The sequence below is a fragment of the Drosophila kikkawai genome, chromosome 2R (genome assembly GCF_030179895.1).
Source record: "Drosophila kikkawai strain 14028-0561.14 chromosome 2R, DkikHiC1v2, whole genome shotgun sequence".
Classification (NCBI taxonomy): domain Eukaryota; kingdom Metazoa; phylum Arthropoda; class Insecta; order Diptera; family Drosophilidae; genus Drosophila; species Drosophila kikkawai.
In genome coordinates, this window is record NC_091729.1 from 9176205 (window position 1) to 9197986 (window position 21782).

A 21782-nucleotide genomic window follows, 5' to 3' on the forward strand; every position below is an offset into this window, starting at 1 on the left:
TTTGCGTAGGACGCAAGATACGCGCCGGTTGCGGTTCCGAGTGCTGTGCAGTGCAGTTAAATTCTGGATGATAGTGCGTTCGAAATCCGAATAGTGCTGCATCAAGCCGCTGGCGATAGTTTATGTGCCATTAAAGGCAAAACGGCAATTATGCGATAAGAGCCGCAAATAAATAAAATAAAGTGAATGCTGGGCTTCAGCACGCCATTTCCGAGTTTGCCAGCATCGAATGATCGAAAGTCTTCTTCGAATGGCTTCTTTTTTTGAGTTCTTCGCCTCTCGTCGAGGATACGAAAATAGCTGCCGCGGAAAAATGTTTGCCTGTCGCTGAGCAGGAAAGTGGAAAATGTGTCTGAAACAAAAATAAAATTAAACGCCGCAAAAATGCTCAAGTAGAAAAGTTACAACAAAAAGAAGTCTGCGCTAAATAGAGCAAAATTAAAGTGAAGAAAGTGTAAAAAAATCGAGCGGAAATCGTTAATGAGCGGGGAAAAGAAAAATAATACAGAACTACAATCTGTGCAGTGCGAATAAAAAATAGAAGATTATGAATGAAAGTGCCCCTGCCATAAAAGCAAAGTTAAATAATTAAAAGCAGTTCCAAGTTCAAAGTCGAACGGAATAAAATGCCTTTTTAGTGTCTTCGATTCGATTAAGTATGCAACTCAGTAAATTCACCAAGTGGCCTCTGGGCCTGGTCCTCGTCCTGCTGGCCATCCACTGCCAGGCCAGGCGTCAGCGGAAGCGCCAGCCGGGACTCTCCAGCGCCAAGGAGCACCGCGACTACAGCTCCCTAGCCCTTCTCAACGACACCTCCTCGGAGATACAGCAGAGCATTGTGTCCTGGACAGGAGCGCGCATCCAGTCCAGCGAAAAGCAAAAGAAGATATCATCCCACTCGTCACGTCGTCATAAAACCAAGAGTGGCCTGCTGATTGAAAGTAACGTTGCCGATGTGGAGTCCACCAGTTCCTCGGCCGAGTCTGTCACCAAGAAGAAGTCACCGCAGCGTCGTCGCAACGGAAAATTACAGAAATCCGGAGGAGGCGGAGGTAAGTGCCAATAACTAAGGAGGGGGACCCTCTAAATATGGTCTCTCTGATCGATTGTGCAGCACCAGAAGATGCTCGCATTGCTCGCCTTCAGTTTCCTGGTCGCCGGTCGCTGGTCGCTGGTCTCTGGTCGTGTTTCTGCCATATTTGGCCGCTCAAGTTGAAAGAACTTTCATGTGAAAGTTGTGACAGCAGGAAGAGATTCTGATTCTTTTCTGCGCTGCTCTTTATTTTAGCCTCTATGAAATTCTATATGTTATTACGTGAGAGGTCCAGTTATGGTCGGGAAATGCAGCACTGGTCTTTGGCTTTGGCCTGGCCCGGCCTGGCCTGGTGCTGCTCTTGTTAGTTGGAAAACGATCTCTGTCTTGGTTATGTGAACTTTGCCTATTAGGAGTAGGAATCGCTATCGCTGCGACTTTGTCATTTTTAACTAAAAGGTAATACAGGGAATTCAAGTCATGAGGCTTAACATTCTAAACTTTTCTTCTTGATCTACAATTTATAATTCGGGATATTGCTACATGGATTAAGAGCTAATTCCACTACCTTATTAATTTTCAAAACGATTTATTGATAAATCCCCATCCCACTTACGTGTGTCGTCAGGCAAATTACATTTCCACCTTTGTTCAACAATTGGTTCGTCAATTGGATTGACGAACACAAAGATGAAAATCGACCCGGCGACGATGAATAGAGAAACAATATGCGGCACATGTTCTCTTCGAATGATAGATGTTCTTCGGGAAGTACGTAGTAACCCTTGGCGATTGTCCCCCAGCATGTGTGGGTTTGAGCACTCGAGGCGTTTGTTTGCCGAACACATGACCCCGAGAACCTCCGAGACCTGAGATCCGAGAGGAACAATAGCGCCAGAGCCTGGCGAGGTTGTCGCCATAATTGTGGTCGAATGCCGTAACTAGGCAGCGGCAACAATGGACGATTGTTAGGCAGCTCGTCCGTGTAGAGAGCCCCTGGAGAGGATAATTGATGGAGCCATGCGTATCGCCTTTGGGAATGCCTCACGCGCTAATAGGAACATATGTTTCCGAGGCGAGGAAACACAGGCTGCGTTGCAGGCAGGCGACCGGCCAGAACCCACACACATGGCCAGAAGAAAAAGGGTTTATTAAAATATTTTCCAGTTTGCCATGGTTATAAACCTTAAGTGGCTTACTATGTCCGCGGTCGTAAAAATTAGTTGTGGAGGCCAACAAAGGCGAAACAGATTGGGTTCTGCTTCCAAGTTGCGTGTGGAAATACTTGGTTGCATTTTATTTAAGTTGTTGTATGATAATAAGTTCTTAATTTCAATGATTAGCCTAGAAAGATAAGGGTGAGATTAGGTGAGAATTGGAAAACATAAAAATAAGATAATACTTTACGAACTTTTTATTTTGTTGTTTTAGAAAATTCAAGAAAATCTTTAGTATAAAAATAAAAGAAAGCGAATAAATTGTAACTTCTTACAAATGTTTTACTGATAAAAACCATAAAGCTTGAACCACTTTAGCAACATCACTCAAACACCTACAAAAAAACACCAGCTTCGCGGTAACTTTTCAACGAGTGGTGGTCCGTAAAGCGATTTCCTGATGCCATAATAATTGCAAATCAATTCCAAATCATTCAATTGTAAATAGATTCAATGAAACACTTTTCAACGCCCAAGCCTTGAAGATATAAATGCGAATTGATCGAGCAAATTACGGCTGATTATTTGGAGTAACGTCGCATTTATAGCGTCCGAATGCGGCGATTGGCATTAATTGATTGATTGGCTTGTTTGGATTAGAGAGAAAACGAAAGTTTCCCGATGGCGAAATGGGTCACGGATACAGCTACACGACCAGATACAAAGATACGAATCTATTGACCCGCGCTTGCATTTCCGTTGAGTTTGTCCCGCCGCGGCGTTTCCCAATCAGGCGCACAGATACTCGGACAGACACGCACTTTATCAGCTCATTAAGTATCTTGTGGATACATTCTTTGCGCTGGTAGCCGTAACTCATGGCCAACTCATATCCAGCCGCTGTTTGCTTTGCGCCGTCGATCGAAAAGTGTTTGGGAAATGCATTCTTCATTGATTTCCCCCCCTAGGTCTCCTTTCGCGTTGTTTTTGTTTGTTTCTTGTTAACTGCATTACACAATGCCCGGAGATGAAAAGCGCACTTCAGCTCTCCACAGCCTTCGGTGGCTGCTGCTGCTTCTGGAAATTTAGATTTGTGGGAAAATGCTCAGTTGTCGGCTGTTCCCCGTTGTCATTGAGTTTTATTTGTTTTTAATTTTTTATTGACATGTGAAGTTCGTAAAAGTTGAGTGAACTCTGCTTTACGGTTGATTTCCCAGTGCCTCCGAATGCAGCGTGAAAAGCAAAAGTATTGCACTTGAGTGACCAAGAAGCTGAAACTGTTTTCAGAGATTCAAGATTCATCATTTATGGTTGGACTAATGCATCTAACTGATGAGATTCTCTGGAATGATGTGCCAAGACGGACATGTATTTTATAGAATTTATTATAGAATCCAAATTAACGACGTGCCAAGATGGAGGAATTCTGAAACCAAATTTCACGGGCCCTTTGTCCATGATCTACGCCCCGATTTACCTCGTTTCCCTTGTGAGCTTCGCAACTCAGACCTGTTTATCGCTTATAAATCTCCCATTCTCACCTGAATCCTCCTCTCATTGCCCTTTGTTGTGATAATTTATTTAAATGCACTTTATAGATCGACTGGGTAACACCTGGCCGGGGCAATAATTTGCGCTGTCTTAACGGAAATGCTCAAAATGATGGATGCACCAGACAGCTGGCCGACCAAAAAAGTGCAACAGTCGAGAGTTCCGCCTACACTGAGGGAAAACTCCCCAGCCTAAGTCGACCCGGAGTCCCTCAAACCGAGCACATGTCAAAATTGAAGCAAAACAAAGAAGGAGCGATGGGAAAAAACAATTGCTGAACTCATTAAAAGCAAAGAAAGGACCGTGGAGCATTGTTCATGTTCTTTGGGTAACTCGATATCGAAACCCAATATGTCTCTCAAATAATTCTGCCAAAGCCTTTTGAAGTAATCGGGCACTACGGCAGCATTAAACTAAAGTTGGAGACCATTAAAATATTTTTATAGACCACAAAACGGAACACACAGGCCAAGAAGCCCTGAAACTTCCCATGTAAACAACACAAATAACGCACAGGGATCGGGGGGCGTTTGTAAACAAACAGCTCGGTGGACCAAAACAAAAGGAACTTTAGCACCGAGCCCAGCTGACCGGCAGACGCCACAAATGATCTATGGAAATTCCTCCCAGCATCATCAGCGAAACAAAGCTATTCGGAGTTTACACAAATGGGAACATTACTCTCCTGGAGCTTGTTGTTGCTTACAGATTTTTGAAGCTGGCCGCTGGGAGAGTTCCGGAACAACATCTCAACATCTCGCGTTCCCCAAGGTACTTTGAAGTGGACTGGACTACCCTTCTGTCCACTCAGTCCCTCGTGTAGGCTTTTGGCCATAAATTAATGTTATAGACCAACTTTTGATAAAACTTTGACGCCGTCTGCGCGGCGACGACGACCTCAGCAATGACCCGGCGAACAACAGCAACAACTGAAACTGGGGGGCATCGTGGATGCAGGCCACCGGAACACATAACGGGTCAGCGGCTGTTGAAGAGCAGTCACCCATTGCACTATGGGGACAAGTTCGACTAAAGGGCATAAATATATATGCAATTTATTTCTTATAAAATGTAGGCTTTTAAATTAATCGATAAGATTTATTTAATTATTATCAAGTGTTTTAAGAAACTCCTTTATTTTTGCCAACAAAATATTTTAATAAAAATAAAAACTAAAACAGGCAAGCTGATAAAAAAAGTTAATAAAGAAAAGAATTTATGCAAAAAAAAAAAAAACAGAAAGATCTGAATATACCTGAATCGGAAAAATGTATCCTTCTCCTCATCAGTGGCCGATATTGGCCAACTTCCTACTGATAACCGCTAGACACCGTTGGGAATTTTAGTGCAATGTAGGCGGTTAGTGCATGGATACAGTAGGCCCTTAAGTCCAAGACTTAACTCCATTTTAAAGATATATAATGCAAAATATCAGGTTATATTTTTAGCTGACCTTTATTTTACACAAAAATGTTCTATATATTTTGCATTTTAACTATAATCTTGTCAGCAGTTTTCGCCCACAAAACATATATTTTTACCCACTGTTTGCTGGTGGGTCAGGGGACCAGAACACGACATGGGTTCTACGGAGAGTGTATAACAAATTCGAAGCTCGTTAGCGCAGACACTTGAGATAAGAAGTCGAAGATGGTCGAGCGAATAAATTTTTTCTAGTCTTTAGAATTTTGTTGTTTCCCTAAAAATGTGGGTCAGTTCCAAAGACAGTTGTAGAGGAAACAGTAGTAGTTCGCTGAGTCTTGACCGTACCACAAAGTTGGCTAATGATGTTACTTTTTATGTATTTTAAATAAAGGTTAATCAAAAATTCAAATAATTAGGGTTATTTATATTCAAGCTAAATGTAAACAAAACAAAATTTATATAAATTTGAAATGAAAGTTAACAGGAAATTATTAAAATTGATTTAACTTTAAAGGCAACTTGACATTAAATTAAATACCTAATTTTAATAATAATAATAATTTTAATAATAATATGCTTTAATGCTTTTAACTATAAAAACCAATGCCATGTTCATAGGTCCAATACATTCAAACTAAATTATATATATTTTGTTTAGATAACTATGTATCTAGCAGTTAAATAAGACCCTTACTTAGACTCAAACAATTACTGGAAGAAGTGTTTCCGGCGAAATATACATTGATCCAAATCCCTTGATACTTAAAATAATATATCTAAATTTAAACAAATTATAAAATTATGGACTAACTAACAACAACATATAAGTGAATACAATTTTAACACAATTACTTTTCTATTGCCGTATTTTATTAAAACTACAGTTGTAGAACTTAAATCCTCCAAACGAATGACCGTCAAATAATCTTACCTAACTGAACCGTATTGTAGTATCACCCAATCGCACATAAATAAATATATATGCCCGACTGATCACCAGTCCTCCCATTGTAATATCTTACAACCTCCTTAAAGAGCGCTCTGTGCCTTTATCAGGCGGTTTGTTACCTTTTTCGAGACTGATAAACGATCGTTGATCGAATGCCATGACAACTGTCATTGAACTTCATTGATAAATGCCCGACAGGGAGTTCACTCTGGCCGCTCGGAAAGTATCTGTTTGCGATGCAAGTGATAAGCTAAACACATATACGTTATCCCCCAAACTTACCCGTATCGGGTTTCATGTTCTACCTGTGTGCCCCGTCGCCAAGGTGTCGGAAAGAATGACCCTAAATCGTGGCCAATATATCAATAACATGCCCTCACTTGTCATCACTTCCTCCCGCACATCAAAACACATTCTCGCTCCCGAGAACTTTGGCAGAGATGAAACGCTTTCCATTTCTCAGAAGGGAAATGCGTGCTTTCCTTTGCCGGAATCTCTTCTGAACGGAACCGAGGCGAAAACACTTGAAAACGTTGTGTAAATATTATACGGCCTAAATGGGGTGAGCTGTCCAAGCATTGGACTTAATTATGCTAGGTTTGATTCCTTCCCTGAAATGATTCCCCTTTTAAGTTTATGGTTAAAGTAATTAAACTGATAAAAAGCTTTGTGATCTCCATAATTTTTCAAGTGAAATGGGATGTAATTTTTGGGAAATACTCAATTAAAGCGTTGAAATTGTGGTGGGTAATGGGTTTAGGATTTAATAATGTAATGCCTGAGTTAGAGTAGCCTGTATGTATGCATTTATTTGTTAAGAATACTTAACTTTTTTACCGGAAAAGGACAATTGACAACACTCCATCCAGACGACCGCCACGGGCATCTTTTTGTTGCATCTTTAGCGTCACTTGTCTGCCGCACTTGCCATTTACCAATCAGCAACAGCTCTTCGCCAATCTATTTTGGATGTGGCGGCTCATCCGTCAGCATCCGTGCTCAGACGCTGGAAGTAATGGGTGTCTTTTGGAGGGGTGCTGCTGAGAGACAGCTGCCGAAACGTGCCTCCGAACATGAGTCACGCATAGAGTGTGGAAATCTTGGAACTTTGGCGGGGATACCACCTGAAAATTGCGGTTACGCCCACTTAAAATTTCGACAAACCGTTTGCCGCTCACGCCTGAGTAATGGGAAAATGCCTCGAAAATGGCCGGGAACAGAAAAACTAATGAAATGACAAACAAATTGTCTGCAGACACGCGTTGCCAACACGATCCATCCAGGAGGATCAGGTTCTGGCTTGGGTTCGGGTTCGGGTTCGGGTTCAAGTTTGCGGCTGTCGACTGCCGTTGGCGGCTCGTCGTTTGACTTACAGCCTCTGACAGCTAGCAGGAATTGAAACATTTTGGCATTGCCATTGATTAGTGTTCTAAATAACGCGGCCAGGTGAGATCATTGAGAAATTGACAGGACACATGCAAGTTGCGGTTGAATCGGATGGGATCGGATGGGATCAGCCTTCTCGGGATTGGGATCTGAGAAGGCGACCGACTCCGACTCTCCTCGACACGACACCTGACAAATTGCTTAATTAAAGCCATCTGAAGGCTATTTGTTGCCGAAACCAGTTATTGACATGTCTTAAATGAACATTCGAGTTTACTTTAAATTATTTCAATTTCGTTTTTTGCCTTCTTCACTCAGGTTTACTCAGGCTGGAGTTTCATCACTTTTTGCGGTTTCCTAGCATCCTTGAAACCATATTGATGAGCTTCAGCTTAGCTAATGAACGAAGTAAAGATGCCAATCAATCAGTTTTAAGTTTTAAATTTGACATTAAATTATTATTTGCACTGCAAAAATAAAATCAAGCTTAGAGATAATTTGTTTAAACTTAAAATCCGTCAAAACATAACAGACAATAAAGATTTCAATACTAGATAATGTACTTTAAATATCCCAAAAATTAGTTTATAATTTACACAGTGATTTCAACTTTTATGGGCACTAAATTGTTACCACATTGGATTTGCAATTTGCCTAATCAAAAATGTTAGTTTCATAAACAACTTCGCATTGGCTGAAATTTCAGTTTGGAAATTTCTCAAGCCTTTTCGCCATTCAACTCAAGAGATAATTCCACTAAAGCTTGTTCAATAAAATCGTTAATTGCCACTCAAATAGCTACATTTTTTGTGACGCAGGCGCGACAGGATAAAGGCTTATCAAATGCCACTAACAGCCACACAGGCCAGATGAGGAAAAGCCGAGTCGAAACTGGTTAGATGAGTGAGTCGGCGACCAGGCGATAAAAATTTGTAGTCAAAATGAGAGATACGAATCGTCAACGGCGTCAGGCGACATGCGACGTAAACAAGCAAAATTAATGCAATTTCTTCAATGTATGAACAATTAACCAGCTCCTCGAATGGAAGCGGAAGGGGCCGGCGACAGTGGGGACAATTGGCCAACTTCGTTCGGTGGCCAAAATCGGCGGCGCCATCAAATGATCCGAGCGGCGCCTGCAGCTCGATCGTGGGCCGACTTCCCAGCGACTTGGTCGGCGCCTTTTTACAACCAAAACTAACACGCTTACGGACCATGTGCTAATTAAATAGTTTACAAGTCAACTCTGATTGCCAGGAAGGTTGGCAGCCCGGTTTGGTCACCGCCAAACTCCGCCAAAGATTTATTGAAGCTAAAGCCTGGCCAAAAACCTCGAGTCGGGCGGGCCAATGTTTTTATTACAAGCCCGGGCGGGACAGCTCTCCTCGGTGGCTAAATGATTTGTTTATTGCCGATCGCGTACAGCGTGTGCCATTAATGGCTGCCATTTCGCATTAACAGCCGTCGATGATGCAGATGACCGGGCGACCCAGTTGATGTTGAGTTAACTGCCGGCTAACTCGTTAAAAAACAAGACATTAAACACGCTCGTAAAGGTAATACGGTTACGGTTACGGTTGTCCCTGCAGGATATTCTATACCCTTGTTCAAGGAAAATATAAATGTATTTGGAAAATGCCAAGACAAAGTGGGATGTTGCTTTTAATCTAATCAATTACTTTTTTTGTAAGCTCTAAGGAATGCTACTTCTCTATTTTAGATTTATGACAATCTCTCATAAGTAAGGATTTTATAATAATATGACGTCATCTTTGATTAAAAAATATACACATACAGAGCTCCCCGATTCCCTCCTTTAAATTCCCCAAACTCCACGCTTCCACTTCCTGTGGTTTCCCTTTTTCTGCACTTTGCTTTTCACATGGCTCATCCGTAGACATAATCTCGGTGTGTCTAGACAGACGAATATGTCTGCGATGAGGTGACTCAGACTTTATAAATTTAATTATGACATTACTTATTATGCGACTCTCGCCGCATAGCCCTGCCGCGACTGCATGGGCAGCAGAAAAAATAAAGGCAATCCAAGTTATTTATAAAATCTGACAGCTGATGACAAATTAACAGGCGGCTGGAAAAAAATCTGAAAGTGAGTCCCGAAAACCTCCCGACCTGAAGTGTGGGCGACTCGTGTCTCCGCGAGGGGCTCTGGTTGGTCTCCCCAGCAGATATCGAGTATCACAAAGCTCGCCCAAACCCACTCAGGCGTAACTAATGAGTGCGATATGAAAGGAGATCCCAAAACCCCCGAAACCCCAGGCCGACCCGAAGAGATCTCTCTGCGCCTGCGCAGCATTCGGAGCAGTGTTGGTCAACAAACATTGACTTGAAGCCAAAGCCAAAATGCATTTCGAGTGATTGGCAAACACGGCCGGCCATTTGTCCCCTTTCCCATCTAATGGTCCCAGTGCCTTATGGCTAATGGCCAAATGGGAATTTCGACGCCTTTTCGAGCGCTTTTCGTGCTTTGATTGCGAGTGCCCGATAAGAGTCTTTGACTCGTAAATCGTGATAATTATCGAAGCACAAGTGCAACGAGGGTCGCCGAACAGTTTCATGGCTCCGTGGTGCTTATTAAATTATTAAATGCACCGCTACACGAACTGATTTCGCTGCCAGCTTACACAATTCTGATTCCCGATTAGATAAAAGTCAGTATTTTGGGCGCTTAATTAAGAACTTGAAGCCTAATGACTGGCTAAAGTTGACCTTTTCTTTGCTGAAGCAATTCAAGAAGTGTGATCTTAAATATTACTGTATGTCATATAAATTTATTAATTTTAGTTAAAATAGTGTCATCTTTTACAAGAATACCAAGCACATTTCAAAGTGATATCCAACTCCATACTGAATTTGTAGGAACAGTTCATGATCTTCTCTTAAAATGGATGCATATTTAAGAATTAGATCCAAACGCAATGCGTAAAATTCAACACTTCTTTGGGAATTTCACACTCAAAGCTCCAAAAGCCTTTGGTTCCTGGTAAGCAGTTTTCTTTCCTTTCGCAGCCAAGATGAACCCAAACATCCGCAGTCCGGCCAAGAACTTTTCCCCGGTGGGGCAGGTGACAATTTCAGTCAAACTCGGTTCTTACGATGCACTATGGGTGGGTTCTGGGTTCTGGGCTCTGGGAGGGGGCGGTACTGGTTTCAGGTACTTGAAAAATTAATGTACCCGGTCGGTGTTGGCAGCCGAACGCTTGACTTGTCCTCGGAGGTTCGGGAAAATGCATAGACAAATGTCAAATATTTATTGAAAATAAACAAAACCGGCTAACAAATAAACAAACCAACAAACAAGGCGACGACGGCGAGACGAGAAACGGGGAACAGTGCCGGGCTGGCGAGTTGCGTCAACAGATTTCCGAGAAAAGAAATAAAATGAAGGAGTGAACAGCATGGGCATCAAACTGACCAGAACTGAAGTCGTTTGGTCATGCTTCAGTGCAGCGCAGCTTTGGCTAAAAGCCGGGAACCAGTGGGAACCGAATGGGCCAAGACTGGAGCTGCGGACCCACGGATGGATGGATGGATCTGTTGGGTTCTTGTGGGGCCCGTCAGTGGGTGCTTCAAGAGCAAAGGAACACATGCTCCGTCCACCACAGCACGCTGTCTCCTCCTCCAGGTGGCTACCGGCTTTTCCCGACGACGTGTTCGAGTGGCATCCAGTCCGCGTTCTCGGATCCATGTTCGCCATGTCTGGGGCTCTGTTCGAGTTGTGTTTTGAAAAAATATTTATCCATGCCCGGTCAGGGCGCTGATCGCGATGATGATGTTCATTTGCTGCTCTGCGGGACAATGTGGTCGATGACTCCGCTGGGTTATGCAAGTAATGCTTGATTTGGTATTGAAGACTGGTAGCTGCCACTCACTCAACTGTCGTTGGTTTTGTTTGGATGACTCACAGTAGCAGGAGCGCAGTGTGGGAGATGCATTTAGATGGTATTTGACCAATTTGAACGTGGAATACTTGGACCAGAGAGTGATTACAAATTGAGAGGAGGTTTCACTTGCTTATCATCAGTATTATAAGCAAGTGGAAAGTCCTCTAAAGTGAAACTGCTTGAGAAGTGTACTGAAAGGTCCAGGATTCGCATATGATCTCTGTTTCCGCCAAGAGTTTTTCTCTGTATTGTAATTTAATTTAATTTAATTTATTGGTAAATAAATTCCTAACGCTACAAGTTTAAAACTTATAAATTAGTGCGATAGTCACAACGGGTCAATTTTTAAAAATTTCTTATCTGTCTTAAAACTACACAAGATTGAAATACATGTATATCTTATTCTAACAATTTGAATGTCCTTATGTTATAATTGAACATTTATTTTATTATGTCTAGTTTTCATTTCTATAAAACTTTAGTAAATTATTCTTAAATTGCGGCGTGCTTCTTATTGTTTTTAAATTTTGAGGAAGTTCATTCCACAAGCGAATAGTGTGAATAAAAAAGTGGCGTTCAGAAGACGAAAGATTATGACGAAAATTAATGAGATTATTGGTTCTTGCTGATGTTCCAAATTTTAGCTTTTCAAATAGATAACTGGGCTCTCTTGTATTTATTACCTTATGCAAAAGAATTAAATTTCTGGTATTGCTCCAGATTTTAAAGTTAAATCCGTATATGCTATTGGCCATTGCCGTAATGGGATCACCTCGTCTAATATTGAATATGTATCTTGCAATATTGTTAAATGCAACGTTTAATTTGTGTTGGGAGGCAGCATCACAGTTCCCGAAAATTTCTATCCCATAACTTAGAGAAGGTATGAGATAAGCCTTTGCAATCATAAGCCGCATATCAGCCGATAGGTACTTTTGTGTCATGTAGAGTTGCCTAAGTAGGCCGTATATTTTCCCGGATACCCTTATGACATGTGCACTCCATGAAAGGTTATTAGTCATAGTAATACCTAGATTAACAACTTGCTCAACATACTCAATACAGCCATTATTAACACGAAGACGAGGAAGATTTGGAATATTTGACGATCTTTTACTAACAATTAAACATTTACATTTTGACGGATTAAGGGAGAGTCCATTCATGTTTGCCCACTTACTAATATTTGACAATTCAAGGTTACATACATCTACACAGTCAAAAATTCTAGCAACAGGACAACTAACGTACATTTGAACATCGTCAGCATACATATGAAGATTACCATTGGTTAGTACACTCGGGAGGTCATTCACGTACATAGAAAACAGTAGTGGACCAAGAACAGAGCCTTGAGGTACACCTCGCGTCAAGATCATATCGTCAGATGGTCCAGTGTCAGTGATCACAGTTTGCGATCTGCCATATAAATATGACGAAATTAATCTAACAGCAGTGTCCGCGAATGAGAAGAACTTTGAAAGCTTCGTACATAAAATTTCGTGGTTAACCGTGTCAAAGGCTTTGCTAAAGTCCAAAAGAGTTAATAACGTCACATGTTTGTCATCAAGTTTTTGTCTGATACTCTCAGTTATATCTATTATTGCAGTGGTACAGCTTCTAAATTGTCTAAAGCCAGATTGGTTATTGCACATTAGGGTGTTTTGTCTCAGAAACCAGTTGATCTGTTTGGCCAATAGTTGCTCAAAGACTTTCGATAAAAATGGCAGTATGGATATCGGCCTATATTCGCCGTTAGTTTTTGGGACAGGAACAATTTTGGCTGATTTCCAGCAGATAGGGAAACTAGACATAGTCAAAACAGAATTGAACACATATGTTATTTTGTCTAAAATCTTTGGCAATATAATTTTTATAAATTTGGGATGAACATTATCAAGCCCAACAGCACTAGATTTTACAGAAAGGACTGATTCTAGAACGTCACACGGCGAAACACACATAAAACTAAAGCTATTATCACAGATATTATTCACAGTCATGTCCAAATAAGGGTTAGTCAATGTTTCAGGTACGTTTGATTGCAGGAATTTTCTGTTGAGATCATTGGGGTCTATGTCTAATTTGCTATTGTGATTTGATTTTCCGATTCCCAACATTTTAAGTTCTCTCCATTTTTGTTTCATTGTCATTGTACTGGTAAATTTTTGAGCGAAATAATTGCTCTTTGCATTGGCAATCATCAAGTTAGCAGTCATTCTCAAAGACTTAAATTCGTCATAGTAACTTGCAATTTTGTATCTTTTCCAGCGTCTATAGGCAATATCGCGTCGATTGATCATTGCAGCAATACCATTATTGAACCACAGATTATCTTTGGCTTTAAGAACCTTTTGCTTAAGTGGCACAAACCTTTCGTACATTGAGTCAATGCAGTACGTTAAATAATGCAGTTGGGAGTTAACGTCACTAAAATTGTACATAGGGTCCCAATCATAAGAATCCAATTCATGACTTAGAAGTTCAAAGTCAATGTTCCTAAAGTCCCTATAGAAAATTGTATGGTCAGTACAGTTAGGGTTAAATTCGTACGTCATATATATTAGGTCATGTTTTGAGAAAGCCGGCACTGAGACCTGGTCATAAAGAAGAATTCTGTCTGTATTGCTGACAAAGAAAACATCTAGAAGTGTATTTGAATTCGTCGTAAAATGTGTTGGTAGAGTCTTATTTACTAGTTGTAGTCCAAGACTTTCCATTTCAGAGTTTAATTGTCGTTCCCTTAGCATATTACTATTCAGGTCCCCAGTTATTAAAACGTCAGAGTATTCAGAACATAAAGAAGATAACTCGTCAATAAATTCACTACAGTCAATCGTTCTGTGTGGCCTGTAGACACATCCAATGAGCATATTCGATGAGTTTCCACGCCCATGTACTTCCAGGAAAAGATATTCTATTGAACTGCCAGAGGGTTGTTTGATTACTAATTTGGTTTTTAAAGTTTTCCTAATATAGATGGCAACCCCTCCAGCATGCCCCTCGCGGTCAGATCTATAAAGGTCATAACCTTCACATTCAACTAGGACATCACTAAGTTGAGGGACAAACCAAGTTTCACTAACACACACAACATCAACATTAGATTTAATAAACAAATACCGGAACTCATCAATTTTTTTGCATAAGCTTTGAGCGTTAATATGGCATATACGCAACCCTTCTTTTTGTTTTGCAAGAACCCTAATTATTGCACTACTACTCGCTCTGGATGCTGTTAAATCAAAGCTATTGAATTAAAATAATAAATTAAACACACACGCAATTTAAGAACTATAAAATAATTACAAAAGAATTCTATTAAACTGATCTCTCTTAAAGAACTTAGCCTATTAAACCTACATAAGAGACAAATACTAACGAAAAAGAGTTCCCTCTCTTAGTTGCTCTTCGGCATTTCCAGCAGACGAGATATCCAGAGATAGCGATGTATTAGCTTGCAGGTCGTGGAGCTTCTGCATGCTATCAATTCGCATTATCTCTGCGTCGGCTCCCTCGTATTGGGTGACATGGACGACCGCCCGTCGTGTAAACACCCAGTGCAGACGCTTAAGCTTTTTTAAGCGCATGGCCTCTTTGAAGATAGCATAGTTCTCTCTTGAAAGCTGCTCATTTAAGTAGAGGGCTGCCGGGGAATTGATACCCAAAAGTTTTAGGTTTAGTGGCTGCTTAAATTCTTTTCGGTATGCACCAGCCGCACGCAGCATCGCGGCCTTATCTCGCACGTGTTCAAATTTAATAATAATGGCCGGATCCACGGCTGGATTAGATCTCCGCGGCTTTATCCGGAAAATATCGCGGATCTTAGGCGGTGGCGTGAGTTTCAGGCTGAAGCATAGGGAGTGAATCAAAGTTTTTAAATTTTCGCCTTCACCATAGGGGACTCCGTGGACTCGCAAGTCTGCCGCGATGCAGGCGTTAGCCTGAGTAGCCACCTGAGCCTCCACTTCTCCGAGACGCCCACCCAAATGATGAGCCTCCTGAGCAGAGGCCTCCAGCTGCAACAACCGCTTTTTCAGCTGCTCCACACCGGCGACTTCTCTTTCCAGCTGGAGCACCCTTTGAGTGAGTTTTTCAATGGTCTCACTCATCACATTTACCTTTTCGCCCAGCTCTTGTAGTATGCGGCTTTCGGATGTTTGAACCGCATCAGTTATTGTGGCTGATATACTGGCTGTTTGTTCGGCTAGCTTGCTCTCGATGATGTCCAGTAATTTAGGACACGGTGCATCAGAGGGTCGATCCTTCTTCAAGTCCGTGGACGTAGCTTCACGCTGGCGCTTGGGTGCTGGAGCCATTTGTTTGTGTGCGTGCGACGGATTATGCTTTGTCTTCTGTGTTCTTCCTTGCCCACTTCTGTTTGAGTGTTTTATGTTTCGTTTGCTTGTTACTTCGCGCGCAAACAAAAATTATTTTTGCACTTTTAATTATTTTTATAGTGTTTTTTTAAAGTGTTTTTCAATCGGTTCAGATAAAAAACTGAGTGATTTTTGGAATTAAATGTATTTTCCACCACAATAAGTGAGATTACAAAGGATTTTAATTATTTTCACGGAGCGGTCATAAAAATACGTCTTTCTCTGACTTCTCTCTTTGAGTATATATAAAGTAAAGGATAACATAAATTCTAAGCGACAAGTAGAAGACACTTAAAAGTCACAATTTAAACTCCAAATAAACTAAAGCTTCGTTCAGTTAGCAATTTGCAGACCATTTCTGATTAATTAGAAGTCACTTCCAAAGAAGGCTGAACATCCTCCAGTCCGATTCAGAACCAAGCCAGCTGCCCATCTGCTACATTTCATCCGTATCGATGTGGCGCATAAAGTACGGAAATATTTTCACTATTTTTGGACGGGTTGCCGGGGAACTTGGCTATCTGGCCAAGTCGGATGCCCTGCTTGTTTGCCTTGTGGCCAATTATGCACACAAACACACAGCTGGAAGTAAGAATTACAGGGGAGTGGGGCATCCCCGTCCCCATCTCCATTTCAAAGGCCAGCTGCTTATTAAGTCGGAGCTGTGCTCCAACTTCAAAGATTGCAATGGGAATGAACCGATTGCGGTGCCAGGATTGATGGAATGGACAAGCTGCTGTTAAGGTAATCTCTAGTTAGTCGGCAATCGGAGTGCTTCCTGTCGGAGGGGCATGACTCTCCTGTCCAATCATTTTCGCTGCCTCTTTTGCATAAATAAATTGCGTTTCGCTTGTACGAAAATAATGATTTCCAGTAGCCGAAAAATTAACTTAAATTCAATAAGGGAAAGCCCAAAGGAGGCAAAGCATCTCTGCTCCGGTCGGGTGACGAAACCAAATTTTATGCATTTCAACGACGCGCTACCGAAGAGAAGACCAAAGGATGACTCGACGGATGACTGGGATGGAAGGCAATCAAAATTTTGGCCATAAATAGGCTTCTCTGGAGAAGGAGGCTCTTGACTGCGCAGCTTTTCGGCCAACAGCTCAATTACCAAAATGGCGACAATGAAAAAGAGTTGACGAGAATGACGTCGAGGCTTTTAAAATTAATGGAATTTTTGTATCTGCATTAACCCAAAGAAGGGACTTCATAACAGAGAAACAAGGCAAAAAAAAAAAAAAGAAGCTTATGGCTAAGTTGTACATATTTTTCGTTAACATGTGAACTGAGTTGAGGGAGAATAGCTTTCACTTTGGTTGCAATCCCTGTAAAAAGATACAAATGTGAAAACTAGGCTTACAAAACGAAATGCTTTAAAGCGATCAAAATGAATGTGTTTAAGTCACAGAGAAAACCAAGAAACATTGCTCCGGGCAAAGTTCAGGCATAAAGTGTTAAAAGCGTGAAAGAAAAACTTATCGGCAGCTGTCAAAATCGCCGCCCGGCCCGAGAGGAAACCGGCAAATGGCATTTAAATGTTTTGACAAATGACAAATTTGCGGTAGCCAAAACAAGAAAAGAGAGAAGTTAAATAACTGTTGAGTGTTGAGAGTTGAATGGAGGACTCGGCCACTGGAGGCTGCGGGCTGGAGGTGGCCTTTTCAGCGGCTGCACGGTGTTACGAGTATGTCTAGGCCTCCAAGGCCCCAATCCCACCCCGCAAATCACCCGACTCTCAGCGAATGTATTCACGTTTTCCGCGCTGACAGCTTAAGTGAGAAAAGTTTTGCTGATTAAATGTTGTGACAAATTGAAAGCGCCACAAAAAAAGCCTAAACAGTTACTCAAATTTAAAGGCGTTGTTCAAATGGGAAAGAAATTTATATTGCTCAATATGATATACACAATACATAATGCCTTTAAGGCCTTTCATTACACACTTAACCCATTGAAACGAAAGTCTCAAGTTTCCGGGGCAAACTTTTCTCATTCGCCAAAAGTTTGCCCAGCAATCCTTCCATATAGCTTACATATATGCCATTTTCCTGCAATTACGTCAACATTTTTGTGTTGTTCGCAGAAGTTTTGTGTTGACAATTGCCAAAACAGCAGCGCAAAAGGACCGAAGGCAGCCTGGACTGGCAATTTGGAGCTACCAAAACATGCAAATGGCATACCAGGTCAACGTTTTGGCCCCGGCTTCGGCTCAGACTGCAACTGCACTGCAGCAGCTGCTGGTCAGCGATAAAGTTTATCTCGAGAGTTTCCCCGTTCCATGGGATACTTTTGCATGCCGGTGAACCAATCAATACGTCCTGTGGCCCGAAGTTCAGAGCAATCCAGAACAGCTGCTTGCTAGGTGATTTATTGGCTTGAGGGTTTGTTTCCGACTTGTTCGGCTTGAGCAATTTAATTGATTGGCCTGGGAAAAACTGTCAGAGTCTGAATAATGGAGTGGGTCACCGATTGGCCTGCTTTGATTGAGAGTAAATGAGTAATTGAGATTAATAAGCAATCGTACAGAGGGTTTCCTGTAGGTGAAGGTCGGGAATTGTAGAGTAAAAACTGGTTTAATTATAATTAACCGTAAGTTTTCTATTCTTTCAGCCCTTCGCTTGCTTAAAATGGACGACCTGTACTCGGGTGGAGGATCGTCCGGCGGCTCAGGTGGCCTCTATCCGCCGCTCTTCAACGTGGCTCCCCGGGCCGAAATATCGGTGAATGCTACCTGTGGCCAGAACGGGGCCGAGGAGTACTGCAAGCTGGTCGACGCCTATCCGCACCGCAACTGGGCCAAGCAGTGCGGTACCTGCAACGCCCACTCCTCGGACCGCGCCAGGCAGCGCTCGATCCAGTCGCTGATCTCCACGGGATCCGGACTCGAGGAGAGCTGGTGGCAGTCTCCGACACTGCAGGGTGGCCGCCAGTTCGAGTACGTGACCATCACGCTGGACCTGAAGCAGGTGAGTCGCCAATGCCAATGTTAATGCCATCCCAGGCTAAGCTCTTGTGACAGTCGAGCTGTGATCCAGTTTGTAATTAAGCCGCTGGGCTGTCACTCATTTACAAGCGATTTAACGCCAGCTCCGTGATCCATCTGGGTACATGGAGACTTTGAAATACGATCTTCCCGATGACAGGCTGGGACTGAAACCCGTTCGATGCCCATTCGATTCTAATGCTCAAAATGGCTAACATAAATTGGATTTGATGGAGTTTTGATTAAGTCGTATTTGCTTACATAAAGACGTCTTCATATGATACCTTTTCTGAGCCAACTAATGGGGAACAAGCTTTCATTTCCGGTATATGAATTATTACCTTTTGGGATAATCTTTTTTAAACAGAAACGTAAATTAATATGCCTCTATGAAATATATTCAAATCTCCACCCATCCTCATTTACTCTCTAAGATTTTTACCTCACTTGATTCGTCTTTAAACAATTGCCTTAATTAAAATGGCACAGACCTCCCCGAATCCAAACCGTATTTTATTTCACACTTCCCATGGATCTTTACATCTCGATTGGGTGCTAATCGTTCTCCGATAGTGTTAATTGGAACTTCAAAGTGCACTCACCCACAATGGATCGCCCCTGAACGATGATCATGCTTCCGATCCCTCATGGGCCATAATGTGCTGAAAAATAAGAAGAAATTGAATCGAAAATATATCATCTGCTTAGCATCAGCCGACGCAAAGTTGACATACCAAGTGCAGCTTGCACTCGACTTTCTGAGAGATATTCCAGTGTTTTGATATAATTCTTTCACTGCCACATGCCCCGGAATGGGGCGCAGACCATGGCAAAGGCGAAGCCATTGAGCGTTCACTTAATTAAACGAGAGACAGCCCAAGAAAGGGGCCCAGCCAGGGCCTGGAAGTGATTTAAAATTAAAAACATTGTTTTTGCATATGCCGTAAAGTATGAAAGATTTATGACGGCCATCCGTTGCTCTCCGGGTTTATTAATAAATTCCTGCGCGTATATTGTACAAAGGGGAAGTAGTCCACCGACAGCCACAGAAATATTTAAATTGGTCCCTGCACTTAATTAACTCTGACAGTGCCTATTTCTAGTTGGCGAAACAAAATCCGAAAACGTCAAACCTTTTATGGCATCTGCCTCAAGATATGTATGTGTCAACAGACTGTTTTTTAAGTGCACTCACCGAATGCTGAGCTACATTTTTGGCCAGACAACGACAACAAAATTTATAGGTTCCCATGATTCCTCAGACATGGAGTCGAGTGAGAGGCATGTGTCAGAATTTACACGCTCCCATTGCGCTGATTTGCTTGAGTGAAGAGGAATATTCACAGAATGTCAGGAACTGTATTCAAATTGGTTCGATTTGCTTGATTTATTCGTGTTAAATATATGTTTTTAAAAATATATTATATTACTTAAATGGTAAAAATATTAATACTGTGTAATTATAATATTAAGTTAATACAAATCTGGCTCAGCTGATATCTGTACCATTTGATAAACAAAAACCCTTCCAGCTTCTCCTCGGCAAGTTTACTAATTAGCCATCTTGACAATTAAGTGTTCTGCGTTATTTTGGCTATGGAAATACCCCGAGCATTTGTCACAACTATTTAGAAACACATTAGAGAGATCTCCCTCTGTTTTCCCCCCAAAACCAGGCCACAATTTATGACCTCCGACGAAAACTTGACATTGACGTCGGTGTGTGTCGCGACAAAATTGGAATTTTGAGGCGTGGATTTTAACAATTAGACTAATCGAGTGATTTACACGGGCAGTGAGAGGAAACGATAGAAACGACAGGCGTGTGTCAACGATTTGACAGTTTAAAATATTTCTTTGCAGACTCCGGCAGTCCTGGCGGACCGGTCAGAACCATGTCGGTCCGGCTATATGTATCTTTGTCAGCCAGGCATTCAGCCAGTCAGCCATCCAGTCTGTCAGCTTGCCAGTAAGCAGTCTGTCAGCCTGTCTGTTCGTACAACAATGTCTAGATTTATGCCTGAATGGCTTTGGGGCGCGCGTGACTAATTGAAAGTCTAGCGAGAGTTCTGCGGATGCTCCGCGGCAGTGGCTCTCGAACTGTAAGAGGAGTTTTGGATGATCTTGCACCTAGTTCAAAATACAAACATAATTCAAACAACAATTACAGATGCTTATGTTTCAAAAAGGAAGATTTTAATATTTTTTCTGAAGATTTAACTTTATTTATAAGCCAAAGCTTCACGACAACCAACTTACCACACTTAGAAATCCGTATATTTCCAATTTGAAATTCTCTGTGTTTGTTTATGTGTTTGTCTCCGAAACAGACACTTAATTGCTTCATTAAATTTAGCCAAATTTGGCCAACAAATAAAGTGAGTAGAGAGACCGTGGGGCCGGTCACTAGGCATCGCAATGGGTTTCGTTTCGTAACTGTAATTCAAATGTTTGACAAGTTGTTGCAACATGTGCAGCGCCAAGAGCAACAGCGGCAGCAACAAGCAAAGCGTGCAACAAGCCACGTTCGAGACGCATTTTAGGCACAGCAATTATTTTAATGGTCAATTTATTTATTTGCTTGCCTGCGATTTTGGCTTTTTTTCGACATTTTTCCCTGAATTTGCCTTTTAAAGAATGCTTCCTCAGTAGTGAGTTGCCGTGGCATTTATATGCATTTGCATGAGTTTCCTGCAAGTTTCTTTCTTTTTTGTTGGGTTGGGGGTTTAACGTGATTGAAGCTTCGCTTGAATTGTTTCCATGTTATTTACCAGGAAGCGAGCTTTATTTTAAATGCCCAAATGTAGCATGGGTGAAAGGGAACTGTTGACTGTCGTAAAATATAAATGAATGTAGGTAAAGGCTGGTTTTGGGAGGATTTTTTGACCAATTCTGGATATTTTTTGAGCCCCCATTCATAGAAATTTGTGTCCTTAAATCCTTGTTATAATGGCAACTTTAACACACAGTTTTGTCATTGAAAATTGTTAGGTCTTGGAACCTTGTATTCTGTA

At 41.7% G+C, this 21782-nt stretch overlaps 1 protein-coding gene across 2 annotated transcripts in view; it reads left to right on the top strand.

The window, feature by feature from the left end:
* wb (wing blister) overlaps nucleotides 1–21782 on the top strand; it is a 67741-nt gene continuing 45959 nt past the window's right edge. The window contains exons 1-2 of one of the 2 annotated variants that reach the window (XM_017166444.3): nucleotides 1–1052; nucleotides 18396–18751. In XM_017166444.3, coding sequence (XP_017021933.1) covers nucleotides 659–1052; nucleotides 18396–18751 — 750 coding nt within the window. In that variant the 5' untranslated portion in view covers nucleotides 1–658. Of the gene's footprint in view, nucleotides 1053–18255; nucleotides 18332–18395; nucleotides 18752–21782 lie in introns of those variants that run through there. The other variant, XM_070283811.1, reaches the window with a different exon arrangement.